This window comes from Phalacrocorax aristotelis, chromosome 5, assembly GCF_949628215.1.
Source record: "Phalacrocorax aristotelis chromosome 5, bGulAri2.1, whole genome shotgun sequence".
Taxonomy (NCBI): Eukaryota; Metazoa; Chordata; class Aves; order Suliformes; family Phalacrocoracidae; genus Phalacrocorax; species Phalacrocorax aristotelis.
The window spans coordinates 38,856,577-38,870,294 of NC_134280.1; the positions used below are offsets into that span (position 1 = coordinate 38,856,577).

The 13,718-nt window shown below is 40.3% G+C and overlaps 1 protein-coding gene across 1 annotated transcript in view; it reads right to left on the minus strand.

Annotated features, from left to right (window-relative positions):
- Nucleotides 1–13,718, minus strand: part of KANSL1L (KAT8 regulatory NSL complex subunit 1 like) — a 67,742-nt gene that overhangs the window by 23,439 nt on the left and 30,585 nt on the right. Inside the window, 2 exon segments of the mRNA XM_075094030.1 lie at nt 8,316–8,517; nt 13,247–13,368. Coding sequence (XP_074950131.1) covers nt 8,316–8,517; nt 13,247–13,368 — 324 coding nt within the window.

A 13,718-nucleotide genomic window follows, 5' to 3' on the forward strand; every position in this document is an offset into this window, starting at 1 on the left:
CAATGACAAGTGGTTTAATGAAAACCAAGGCATACAGCTTTTAGAAGAGAGGCCTCTACAGCAAGCCTGACTACAATGAAAACCCTTGAGAAAGCGAGAGAGATGACTAAACTCTTATCAATTTCCCACCGCTATACTCTATCTCGTACATCTCCTGAAACATTTTTCTTCATTACTGAAATACAAAACCTCATGCTTCCTGAGCAAAAGTAAATATGAAGAATAATATTAATTAAATTGATTCTGTTAAGGAAAAGAAAATATGCTGTATTTAAGAGGAAATAAGAAGTGTGAAAGCTTTAAATCTTCAACTAAAACAGCAGCTCTGTTTTAAACTTCATAAGAAATGGTGTCACCAACAGAATCTAATTTTCTAGAGTATTATGAATTTTAATCTTCTTGGATTTTTTTTCCTTATTTCTGTTTTATTGGGTCACAGAAAATCTAGTGAGCAATTTATTTTGACATTCAAAACAATTCTTGCACTTGCTTGTGATAAATTGATGCATTAGACAAAGCACGACTGGCTCATGCCTCTATGCTAGAAGGGTCAGAAAGCTGAACAGTACTGGCCAACCATCCTTCTGCAGAGAATAAAGTTTGAGTCTATGAAGCATGTCATAATTGAAAAGAAAAATGTTTTGTGCTTCCAATTAAAAATTCTGAAGTGAATACTTGCTTCATGGTTTCAGCTACTGATCACTAAAATTCCTACCATTTTTGGAAGCATGCCTAAGTGTAACAGTACAGAGCCCCACAGCTCAATTATGCCAATGTGTATGAATCCAGTAAGTTAATTAAGTTAGCTCAAATACACTCTGCTGAATACCTGTCACGTCTGCTTCTGATTACTCTTATAAGCCTGAAAAAGGCAAGGAAAAAGCATTTATTCCCCTACACACACACACACTCGGAACTTTTCAGCAATATCAAAAAGAGATATCCCCCTCAATATTAAAAGCTGTTCTTCAGTAAATGAGCAGCCAACTAAATTGCAGACACTTTATGGGATACAAGAGAACCACCCTGTGAGTGGCTGATGCCTCCTCTTCAAACACCAAACACACTGCTAACTTTAAATACTCCAGACGCGCTATGTACGGCTCAAACCACCAGAGAACTGTCAGCTGCTTGCTTCTGTGTTTTAGCATCTGCCTTAAAGGCCAGCCCACTTCTCAGTGGCCTCCCTCTTCTGCACACAGTGACCTGCTCTTAGCAGAGCTATGCCCCTCTGGCAGAACATACAGTTCAATGAAATGTCTTATTTCACAAGCTAAACATCAGGAATTCCCCAAGCAGGACTTCACTGCAGAGTGCTTTTTGAAAACAGAATACATGGATAGTGTAAGATTGATCTGAAAGCCCCAAATACCTCCTCTCTTAACAGGTAATGGAGGAGAAGGTTAGACAAAGCATCTAAGACACCTCTACATGGGAAGGCACACAACAGATGGTGTTGATGTACGTACTACATGACAGACCCTCCCTTCAAGTTTCTGTAGACGTCAAATGGATGGACCTTTCCCATACACTAGCCTGCAATCTATACGCAGGTCAGGTACAGCGAAGCAAGCGGCCCTGGGATGTAAAAGAATCTGTCTGCCCCTGGCCCCACTGAAGCTATCACTAAGGATAAAGTGGCAGACCCTGTGACAGAGATCAGTTTTTCCAGGAAGAAAACTGAGACTTTCATAAAACACTAACAACAACTTACTCAGCATCCGGCTTGTCTCAAATTCAGATTTTTGGTCACTGTCATAAAAGGAGTGGTAGCTTCTACTGCTCTCAGAGACCACCCACCTCTCATACAGATACATGGAATTCAGTTTCTTTAATCCTGTTATAAGCCAATGGGAGATAGACTTTCACCTGCCCTGTGGGAAACGTGAGCTGTCCTCAATATCCTGAAACAACAACCTGTTGTTCAACTAGCAAATCAATTGAAAAATCAAGGTTAGTGCTTAATCTTTGACCAGTTAAACCAAAAGAAGGAAAGACATGTTAACCCACAATGACATCTTTAAAAATGCCATATAGAAATTAAGAGTAGATGCGATTGGTAAAACACTACAGAAATATCATAAGCTAAAGGTGCAGGACTGTGAAAAGCACACTTCAGGTTTTTCATTCTGGAAAAGAAGAGTTCACAGGCTGACTGGCTTGCCATAAGCCTCACAAAGGATGGATTTAGTTCTACTGGAAGTATCACTGTATCGCAAAGCTAAAGGTGTTCTCCCTTCCTTCTTCCCCAGTAGACAACAGTCTTGTCACACACTCAGAATAGCTGAATGCATAGGAATACTTCTTTTTTTCCCGTGCAGGTTTTGCTGGTTTTTAGCTAATAGAAGACATTCTTTTTAAACTTCCAGTGTTAAAATAGTAATTTTATCAACTATTATTTTCACTTACTAACTTGGTAAATCATAACCAAGGGGTTCTCCTCCCCAGATCAGAAGACCAATATACCTACAGAGGTACTACACTGTTTTCACTGAAGCAGGATACATCCTCTTCTTGAAACCGGTTTGCGGGAGGCTCGGCAACACAAAAACATTCCCTGTGTTCATGGCTTTTTAGAAGGCAGCAATGCCAGGAAGCTGTGCAGAAGCAGGCAGTGGAGCCAATATCTAGGGATACCAAGGAGGGGAATGACAACCAGTAGACTCTTCAATACAACTAAGGGGAAATGACTACTTCGCTGTGTGAAAAGCAAAACGTCTAGCTGGCTACTCAATAATATGCTTGATAGTCACTGCTGTAGACAGTACTGCTTCTTTAAATTTACAGACCACGGGAGCCAGAGAAAGCAGTAATTGATAAGTCACAAAGAATTCACCTGTATCTCCTTAAAACGCAAGTAAGCCACAACACAGGACACTATGGTAGAGGAAATGGGATTGTATTCTAGGAAGCAGGTGTTAAAATATTCATCCCCAGACAAACATATCACCTGGCAGAAAACAGGGTACAACTTACACACTATATGCAATATTCTGATTAAGCACCATGTCCGCACACACACCCTTCTCCCTATCCCTTATTGTCCTTTCCTCCTAGCTACAGACCACTTGCAGATAGCAGACATTTAGCAAGTAAGATAAAGGCTCTGCATGCTAGGTATAATACAAATTATAAAAGTGTGTATATATGTATTCTTCCCTAAATACTGCAAATTAACAAGACTTGGTGAAAGTCTCGTATGTATTTATCAAGTGACATCTACAAAAAGTATCATGGGCCCTAAATGGACTGGGAAAGGAGCAGGACACAAAAATCATAGCACTGGCAGGAGAACTATCTTAAAATAAGAAACCCACACCCTAGAATTTAAATACTTTGTTCTTGTCTGTTTCAGAGCCTTCTGGAGAGGCACTTGCTTTTTTTTTTCTTCCATCCTTTTTTTTTTTTAAAACCACTAAACGAAAGCAGATATTCTTTGGCTCTCACATAACTCCTGTTTGAGGATGAAGAAAAAAAAAAGGTGATGATACTCAACTAAAAGTGCTAGCAACATTATACCAATTGTTTGCTTGTGGTATCTAAAATGTAAGCTTTTGCACCTCAGTTCCCAACTTTTGGAGTGTTGGCACCTTTGCAAATTTGAATTCTAAGTTTTCTCCATGTCCCTCAGTCCACACAACTGCCTCCTCCTCCAGCAGGTGGAGATACAAATACAATGAGAATTTTCAGGTTAAAAAAAACCCCACTGTGCTCTACAACCCTGCAAAGTTTATAGTACTTGGACCTCACTCCTCTATTGCCTCTTACCTTTATTAATAGCTGTATAAAGTTTTAATAGATTAAAACACTACCTAGCCTCAATGACATCTCTTGCTGAAGCATGACTTGACAAAAAGAAGTGAAACTAATGTAATTAGTTAGGGTATTAAATGAGACACTAACAGAATGCACTTGCAAATCAAATTCCTTGCTACTAAAAAAAAACCTTGCAACAAGTCATACAGAAAAAATACTAGAAAAGAGAACATCAGGACGTGTCAGGTAAGCAAAAACCTCTCTGAGAGTACCTGACTAGTAACAACACTTCTCTGCTTTTAAACAAACTTAACAGAACTTATGCTATCTTACCCATAATTCAAGTACCTTCAAGTTCAGGCAAAAAATAGCCAGAGACATGGATACTATAGGTCCTCACTTAGGAAAAGCATTTGCAGGAGCACCCAGGAATTAGACTTCGGAGAATTGGCTGGGAGGGGGTGGGGGGGGCATGAGGGAAGCAGTTTTAGGTACAACCACCACTGGAAATTATTCAATAGGAGCTTGTGTCTTAAATTCCTGACACCAATCTGCTACTTACCGACTTTATCGGTTTCAATGTTTAGATACTCTTTGCCTTCTTTCTTAGTGTTAAAACTACATTATGTGCATTTTATAGGAGTGGACAATGACCCAGAGGTTGTTTGACTTGCCAGCTGTAACAATGCAAATGAGCGGCAGACCCAGCGTTTTGAAAGAAGCCTTCTCAGACTTCCATCCCCTGCCTGCAAGCACGTGTCCTCCCACCAGACCATGCCTGCAGTTTACTCCTTTGTGCTATCCTGCATACAAGTTTTAATATCCATTCAAAAATCAGACTGAAGAAATGCACCATTGCAATGACATCCCTTTCAATGAAGCAGAGACTACAGTCCCAGGATTTACTGTGCATTTGGATTACTCTGAAGGGCTTGTGCACTGACTCACAATCAAGAAATGGCCTAAGCTCCTACCAATCTATTTAGATAATGAAAGAAGACAGACATAAAACAGATTCCACTGCCAAAGAAATGACTCACAGATATTCTGTGGTACTTAGTCATTCTGAACTAGGGGACAAGCAGGTTTGGCCCCCAAAAATGTTTCAAGTTCCTGAGGATACTGGATGGTGACAGATAAACCAAACATGCTGCATCCTGTTTCATGCAGTTAGACCCTGCAGTCTAACTATCTTGTAGATCTGGCAGGTTTTCTACAGTTCCATAGAGTTTTTTGTTTTCTTTTACACACTACTCTGTGCAAGGATTATTTAATACCAGAGAAGGCGAAGGTGTAGTCCTCTTCAGAGAAGAAATAGAACAAAGCAGAAGGCAATACAGAGCATCTCTCAACAGGCACCAGGAGGCTACTAGGTCACTAAATACTCAAACTTTTGTCAGTATTGTAAATATATATGGCATGGCAGTAGCTAAGAGAAAAAATGTGGCTGTATTCCCAGTGACCTTATGAACTGACAGATGGGAGAGCAGTTCACAGTTTCATACTTTTCTTTTCCTAACATGGATGTTGGGCGGTGGAGAGGGGGATGAACTTCCCAAAAGAATCTGAAGAGATGTGAAGGACAACACTCTGAATGCCATTCCATGCACAAAGGGTACAACCAGACATTCCCCCCAAAAAAACCCAAATTCCTCAAAGTTATCCCAGCATTTCTTAATTTGCTACACATGGGAATTCTGCATTTTACTGGGATTCTCTGGTCAGAATTCTTTAGTCACCACCTGCTCAGATTACTCTGCAGAGCAGAATCACCCATCAGCACTGCCAGGCGCTCGCTCACCGGCTGTTTGAATCAGGCACCGTGAGGAAGCTGGCGCAGGAGCTGTGATGTTCAGAAGATTCAATCCTCTCAGACTTTGCCAAGCTGGTCTCTGCTAACTCCACATCTGCTGCAGGGAGGTGGCAGCAAGTCTTCCCTAGCTCCAGCTTGCTCTCAGGCCAGCGACCTTAAAGAAATGGGCATCCTCACAGACCACGGTACCAGGGGCCATATATGTAAAACTTGAAGAAATATGGAAGAAACACTTACTAGAGATAGCACAGTAACATTACATTAAAAATCCAACTACTTTCCATGCTGCTAAGTAACTCCTTTTTCTATGGAAGACCAGAGGACATTTGCTGGATTACTATTGGGAATATAAATGCATTTCCAGAGAAAACTAGCTATCAATCCCAGAGGCCATTCCCCATTTTGCATCCTTACCCTTAGACATCTGCCTAAGCTGGCAGTCAGCCTGAGCTGATAGCCAGTGTTCTTACGTTACACGTTCAGCAATCTTATCAACAGCTGGGTAACAAAGTGTGGCAAGTGCAGGATTAAGAAAGTGGCAGGGCCTGTTAGAATAAGATTTCTTGAATGAAATGATACACTGATGACGGCTCTTAATTCAGATACTCGACACTCTTTTAGGTTTGATTGTCAGAATGTGCTGGAAATGTTCAGTCCAATTTTATCACTTACTTTTCTGGCAGGATCCCTGATACTGTTTTTAACCAACACTCTGTAAGAGGCTTTGTTCACTGCTTTACCTTAATTTTGAAAACTTTGAGTTTGGCGCTTACATGAAGTCTGAAGCTGATGTATTGATTGCTGCCACCATCTCTTATTTTCTCCAGGAACATGAGCCAAATCTCTCTGTAGCACATGACCTAGTTCTCCACATGGCATCTCAGGTAACTTCCCCATGGAGACACCATTAGAAGGCAGAGCCTAAACACAGGTTTTTCAGCCGAGAGCTGCAGTAAGCATAAACAGCGTTCCCTATGGGGGTTCTCCCCGTGCTGTCTTTGGGACACCTCTGCCATTTTGGTACAGACACTGGAGATGGGCTAGTATACAGTAACCCAGCACCAGAAATGTCAAGAGCATGGAGCAGACACACAGTTGCACCGGCTCCAATATTTGAAGCCTTAACTAGTAATTTAAAAATGCGCTTTTTAATTGCAGTCCACAGTCAAAGGTAAACTACAAATTTATCTTTTTAGTCTACAAGTCAAGGTAAACTGTTGAGCATGCAAAGCAGCTCAGCTGTATGGCTGGCTGAAGATAAAAATGTAAACTCTGCTTTGAACACCTGCTGCACAGCTGCAGAAATGAAGTTGCCGTTCACGAGTTTCTACAGTTATTCTCTGAACTGCACTAACTCTGACCCAGTTTTCAAAAGACAGAGACATAGGCAGTGCTCATAAAAATATGAGATACTTGAGCCTGCAAGATGCAGGCTTCTAGAAGAGACTGTTATTTAGAAGTGGCATCTGGAGTGGAAACCCCTCATGTTTAAGTACAAGGAAGGGAAAGTCCTGGAGTCCCTTGCTGAGGAACAATCTCCACAGCTGCAAGAATCACTTGTGGTACTGGCGGGGTCAGTCTGGGAACGAGGCCTCCAATCTCTTTATCAGGAAATGGACTGGATTGAATGGGGAACAAGGAAGTCCAAGTCAGCACCAGTCTCCTTAGTAAATGCAAGGAAGATGAAAAACCTAAGTGACTAGGAGGTAGAGCTCCCAAACTGTAACCCTCCAGCCTCATCCCCCACCATCGACCCTCCAGGCAGGCTGCCAAGTCTTTAAGCCCCACTGCCAGGAAGCTGGGAAGTCAAGCTAATAAGAAACTGGACAGTTTTTCAATAAAATATCTTGCTAAAACTAGGACACCTTTGCAATTTTGCAGAGGATGCTGTATCAGCACACTCACACAGAACATCCTTGCAGGGGAAACTTCTCCCCAGACCACTGGTACACTTAGTAAATCCTAGACAGTGAACCATGGAGACATGGAGATTTCTCTCAACATAACACACTTTTAAAAGGCAAAGTAAAATCAAGAAATTAAACCACTTGGGATTAACACTGCTCTAAAGAATGAGTTCATACTGTCTCTGCTCCCAACTGTTACTTTAAGCACCACAGCTAAACTCATTATATATTCTTACCAGCAATATGCTCTTAATAACAGATATGCCTTGCCCTGCACAACAATGGTTTTCTTCCCCATTTTAAAGGATTAATTCCTTCGTAATGCGGAGAATTTTAAGAGTTTTAAAGCATTCATAAAGTGTCATGAAAAAGGCAATATAACTCATCAGGAACTGCAAAAACGGAAACAAGATATTGCAATTTCATTTCCTAGAAAATAATGTGCCACCAGCTGTGTAAACTTTCTTGTAGCTAAAACAAATATTCTGAAAACAAGCAGGCAGCTGATTTACACTGTAGCATGTTTCTTTACCAGTCAAGCCTCCCAAGGAAGCTCTCAAGCTGTCTCTTAGACTGTACAAAGGCTTTAAAGATAGATGTACAACAAACTGATTTGATAAGCAGGATTCTGAGCAATCTTTAATTTTTATGTTCAACTCATTAACTCCGAGCTCCTGCTGACACATCTAGTACTCCTGCCACATATACTACATGCTCCCTGAACATAACAAATAACCAGCACAGCATGCAATATTCTTCTGACATACCAGACAAGACACATGCAGACTCTCGCAGCTGGACTCTGGTTTTGTCTCCTGAAGAGAGAAGCAACGGCCTACCTGCCGATTCCAGTAACAGGCACCGTGCATTCTGTAGAGTTTCCTCTTCTGGAAACTATGGAGTGGCCTTGTTCTGGCAGATGTGCTCATGTTAGCCATGGAGAGAGACCTTAGTCTTGTCCTGTCTCTCCTTCTTTTCTTGATGTGCTGATGATCAAGCAACCAGCTGCTCGAAGAGGATATCTCTCTGTTGTCTGAAGCTCTGCAATTTCATGATTAATGGGGGGAGGAAATACAAAAAGTTACATATGCTCCACATGCACAGGCCAGGATTTCATACACTGATTAGCATTAGCTGTCTAATTCTAAGAGAATTTTATAAACACTAAAATGTTTCCGCAGACTGTTTCAGGAAACCATGTATGTGCTTTGTTTGCTCTTTGATTAATTCTCTGTTAGGTCATGAAAGGAAGTTTATAATTCTTGTTCGCTTTTCTGCTCACGGAAACAAATGTCAAAATGAAGTTAAGCTCTTGAACATATGAAGGGCTTCGTTTTTTCCAAATTCAAGAATTATCTTTCTAACACTCCTAACACCTACGAGTTTTAAGTTACATTTAGTATTTCCCTACAGACTTACATTCCATTCAAGATAGCAGTCACGCTAACACAAAGGAGACCTAGAGTCCTCCCTAATACTTTTGAGATTTTCTAGTTTTGCTCAAGAAATGAACCTTAAGTAAAGCTTTACAAACAACGTCCATTTAGCATAGGGGTTGCAACTCACTGTGAAGCATTTGTAACAAAATTAGAAACTCTGCACACTTAGTTTAGCTAACACAAGGCCACTAAACTTCAGCTCCAGGCACAAACTAGCAGAGCTCTCCAAGAGAGCCCAAGCCTAGCCTGAGGGAAGCTCTCTAGGACGATGGAAAGCCTAGTCTGTTTCTCTGTCTTTAAGACCTAGAAGCTGGTTAGGCCCAGCTGATTTGGAAGAATGCAAACTTGGTGCCAGTCACAATGTGACAGGGTCTACATGGACACACGGAAAGCTTCATTTTACATTAAATCTCAGTCTTTGCTGCATTTCCCCAAGCCTATCCCTTTCAAATCTCCCTCAGTGTTATAGCATCATCCCTCCACAACCGTACCTACACGCACACTTGCGGTATTCATGTCCTTAGTAATACTGTATGCAATCACAAAAGTTATGTGACAGCACAGGGCCGAGCGTGGTAGAAAAACCTATGCGTAACAACCTTGGATCACTCTCACCAATCTACAGACTGACTACTCTCCAGAACAGGGAACGCTATAAAGAATTCAAAACACCCTCCGTTCGGGTGGGAATAACTCAATGGGAAGAACACATTTCACTTTTATCGGTACCCTGATCTTATTTTGTTGCTGTAGCAACATCTGCCTGCAAAGCTAAAGGCTTGCTGCAAAAAGCTCTCAAGTATGCATTTATTTTTACAATACTGAAGACCTTGACTGCAACTCTAAACTGCCTGAGAAGTGCAAGTATATGAGATATTTTGGCCTTGGTTCATAACAGGTCATCTATCTGCACAAATGATTATTTTAGCTTATGAAATTTATCTTGCAAGTCACAGCCTTATTAGCAAAGTTATAACACAATAGAACAAGAAAATTAATTTATTATAAGGCCATTTATTGATCTTTTTTGACATGTACCATTCTTCTAACGGTACATTTTATTAAATAGAAGTGCTTGTTATGAAAGTGTGATTAAACACCATCCCATGCTGTGCTGGTGTAATAAGGCTTTATGGGCACCAATTTGAGCTGTCCTTCTGACACATCAGAACAATCCCAATAAGCAACACAGACTCAATGAAAAAAATGTGCTAATTAAAAGAGGGATGGCACAATGTATTTAAAGGAACATTTTAGTAAGTGCCAAGAAAAAGTCCTAAAACACTGAGGCAGGACATTCTTAATGCTAACATCAAATTTTTAAGGGTTGAGAAAGAAATACAATGTTTAAAGTCCATACAAAAGTTTTCTTAAAATACTTTATCTGAATTCTCAAAAACATTGTAATTATCTGCCTCGAAGGCAGATGGTGCCAAGCCCAACTTCTGGACTTCCACATACTTCACTCTTACATGAAAGACAACTTGGACAGGTAAATTAGAACAAAAAGCTCCTCAGTCTGGCTCTTCAACTTCTGTGATTCCTGCCTGTGTTCTGGTGGTCTGCCCTGGTCTTTGATAATCTCTCTTCAGTCTCTGCCAGCTGCTGTATTTACCCTCCTGTGTCTTACAGTAGTGCATGGCTCCATTTTCAGATGAAGCACAGATCTTAGCTGTGTGGCTTGGAGCTCTAGCACACAGCCATACGGTTCTCCCACCACTTGTGTAAATAGGCCAAGACCCAGCCAAGGTTCAAGTTATCTGTGTATTTTGATCTTAGTTTGGGTGTTTTTTTCAAAATATGATTCTATGGAGAAGTGGAGATGAACCGCCACCAGATGTAAAATTCATGAATTTGCTGAAACGCTTGTTTCAAAGCTCATAGGTTGGCCTTTCTTGCACTGTAGCCTAGCTAAAGAGCAGAGACTTTACTCCTAGATACACAGCAAGCCATCAGACAGGCACTGTTTGTACTGAAGTAATGAACTTTTTCATTCCTCTCTCCTGATAAGAAGGTGGTTATCACTAGCTTAGGGAACTGCTTCTGTGAACATTTACCTTCAATGCATGTGGCTAATCTTGGCATCTAGATTGAACTGGGCAAAGAAAAGCTACATAGAAAAAGGAAGCCACTAATGAAATTAGACCTTGACAAATGGCAATTCAAGGTTACCCACATTTCATCAACCAGGAACTATACATGCACCACCACTTCCACTGGGTATAGCCCACGTAACCAACTGTACTGCAACACCATGATTACCAACCTCAAAGCATCTTACAATTAGCCTACTTTTAATATGGACTATTATATCTTTCACATCGAGAGCCTACAACTAATTTCAATAATTTACTTAAGTAAAATCGCTATTGTGGTTTTTTTCCCCACTCTTCAAAACCAGAAAATCACCTTACTTTCCATTTAATTTTCATTTCTACTTTCTCAAGTACTTAATACATTCAGGATGAGCTCTAGACAGAATGAGGGGAGAAGCAGCCAAGAAATGAAGTTAACCGTAGTATGTAGCTGTCTCAATTAATTGCACACAAAACTACTACAATAACAAAACACAACAAAAAACTGAAACATGCTCAAAAAACCAAGAAGTAGGAGGCAGTGAATTTCTCTGCAGGATTCTCATAATAACCACTCTATAAGTGCTTAATTGCCATCTTTAACATATTGCATATATTTGCAGACTTCAAAACACAAGAAGTGAAAAATTAAAATTAATATTTAACTGACTTTTAAGATGACATCTAGAAAGATCTGAAGTCTCTCAGATTCCCTTCCAACACCTAACTCACCAGCTCCAGTTCAGAGCTATGAGAAAATCTTCCAAGTCTTCCCATTCTTCTTTGGGCTTTTATAGGTCATAAGTAGTGAACAACCAGCCTTAGAGAAAGTGCTCTGTAAGCAAACAACTGTGTTCCTCATAAAATGGAAAGAGGACTGATTTTGGATAGTATCTGATAAATCAGAAGAGAAGTGGCTTGAATTTACATCATTAGAGTCCCTCATCACGAAGTCAACTTCATACATTCCTACCAACATTTTTAAAAGCAGGAACCCTTCCTCATCTGTATCGTGAAAAAGTCACAGACTCCAGACACAGCCTTCTAACAGCCTAAATTACTCTCTTCTTCCACATGCCCACCTCTATTAGCAACTCCTGTTTCAGGGCTATTTTTATTCCAAAACTCAGAGGAATCTTCTGATTTTACCCTACATTATTTGTAAACAACTGATACATCAGGAGTACGAATGCTACAAGGCAGGACCCCTTCATCATTAAATTTAGGGCACAGTCCCACAATTGCTTTGGAACAGATGGAAGTTAAAGAAGCTGCCCATCCAAGCTGCTCATTATAATCTCTTTGTGGGAGGCTACAGCCTCTGCAGCAAAGGTGCTGAAACAGGCGGCGTGGCCAGCTCTTCTTGGAGCCAAGGAATTACGTTCGCTGCAGACACTGCCATAAACCCCCCAGCTCTAGTAAGGAACACTTTCTTCATGCACCTGATCTTAATTAAGACCTATGAATAAAAGCAACCCCTCCATCCTCAAAAATTACATTACTGGTATCTCAGGAGAAATATTCTAGATACCTAGGTCTTTTGTAAGACAGGACTGCAGCCAATTACCTTAATGCTGTTTTGAGACTGATTACAGCCTGTACTATATTTTTAAATCTTGGAATAAAAGACGGAGTTACTAAGAAGTATGGAGTAATACTGAGAAACATTTTTCTACACTATTAATTTCAAGCTGCTACAGTCATCCTGGAAGGTATATCCCTCCAGAACAAAAGACCGCAAATGGAAAAATATTAACCCCAAATTCCTGAAAAAGTAGCTGGCAAAGAAAAATTTGGTCTTGTATTGAAGACTGATCAGCTTAAAATTAATGAAGCTGTCGCAAAAAACACTGACTCATGCTGAGGCACAGGTGACATTGCTTACGTATTCTACTAATCTAGTAAAGTCTAGTTCATCGCTTTTCCAGAAATGATATTGCAGTCATATAACAGAATGTCATTCTGAAATAATCAGTAGCGTGTTATTTACTGTATCCTTTCACTACTTTACAGATCTATTCCTCTTCCCGGTACTTAAATGTACTTACAGTGATGGCACAATTTTATTATGTTTTTAAGAACAATACAAAACCCTACTACTTTCAGCCTTACAAGCAAGACTTAACTTCTCCTGAGGCTTGCAGAAAGCAGCTCTCTTCCTGACTTACTACTATAATGATTATCAGTTCCATCTACATTACTTTACCAAAGGTTATTTAAAAAAAAAAAAGAAAATGCTACCATACTGTCACCTACCTGAAGGAGATGCCATTGACCAGCTGTCTGTGCCTACAGGTCTTGGATGAAAGAGATGAAGAAGCTGGGGACAGATTGAGTGGAGCAATTAGGCTGCTGATGATTTCACTCAGTTGTGCACTCTGGAAAAAAATAAAGAAAATAAAAGGTAGTCAGACTTTTACACAGACTCAACAGCCAAAAGGTCCTGCGTTTTTGTTGGTTTCCTACTTAAGAGTCCAGTAGCATCCATCATGGAATAATCATATTTAGTTTCTTCTTGTGATTAATCAAGAGTGGCATGCTTTTTCTTTCACAAGTATTATGTTCAACCATGCCCCCCACCCCAAACCCCAAATACAAACACAAAAAAACAACACAACCCTGAACAACCGGCCAAGGACATTATTTATGCATTTTAATAAGTCATACACAAAACACATTAGTGATTTTAGTACTTTAAACAAAGGTTTTTAAAAAGCCAAAAGCAACC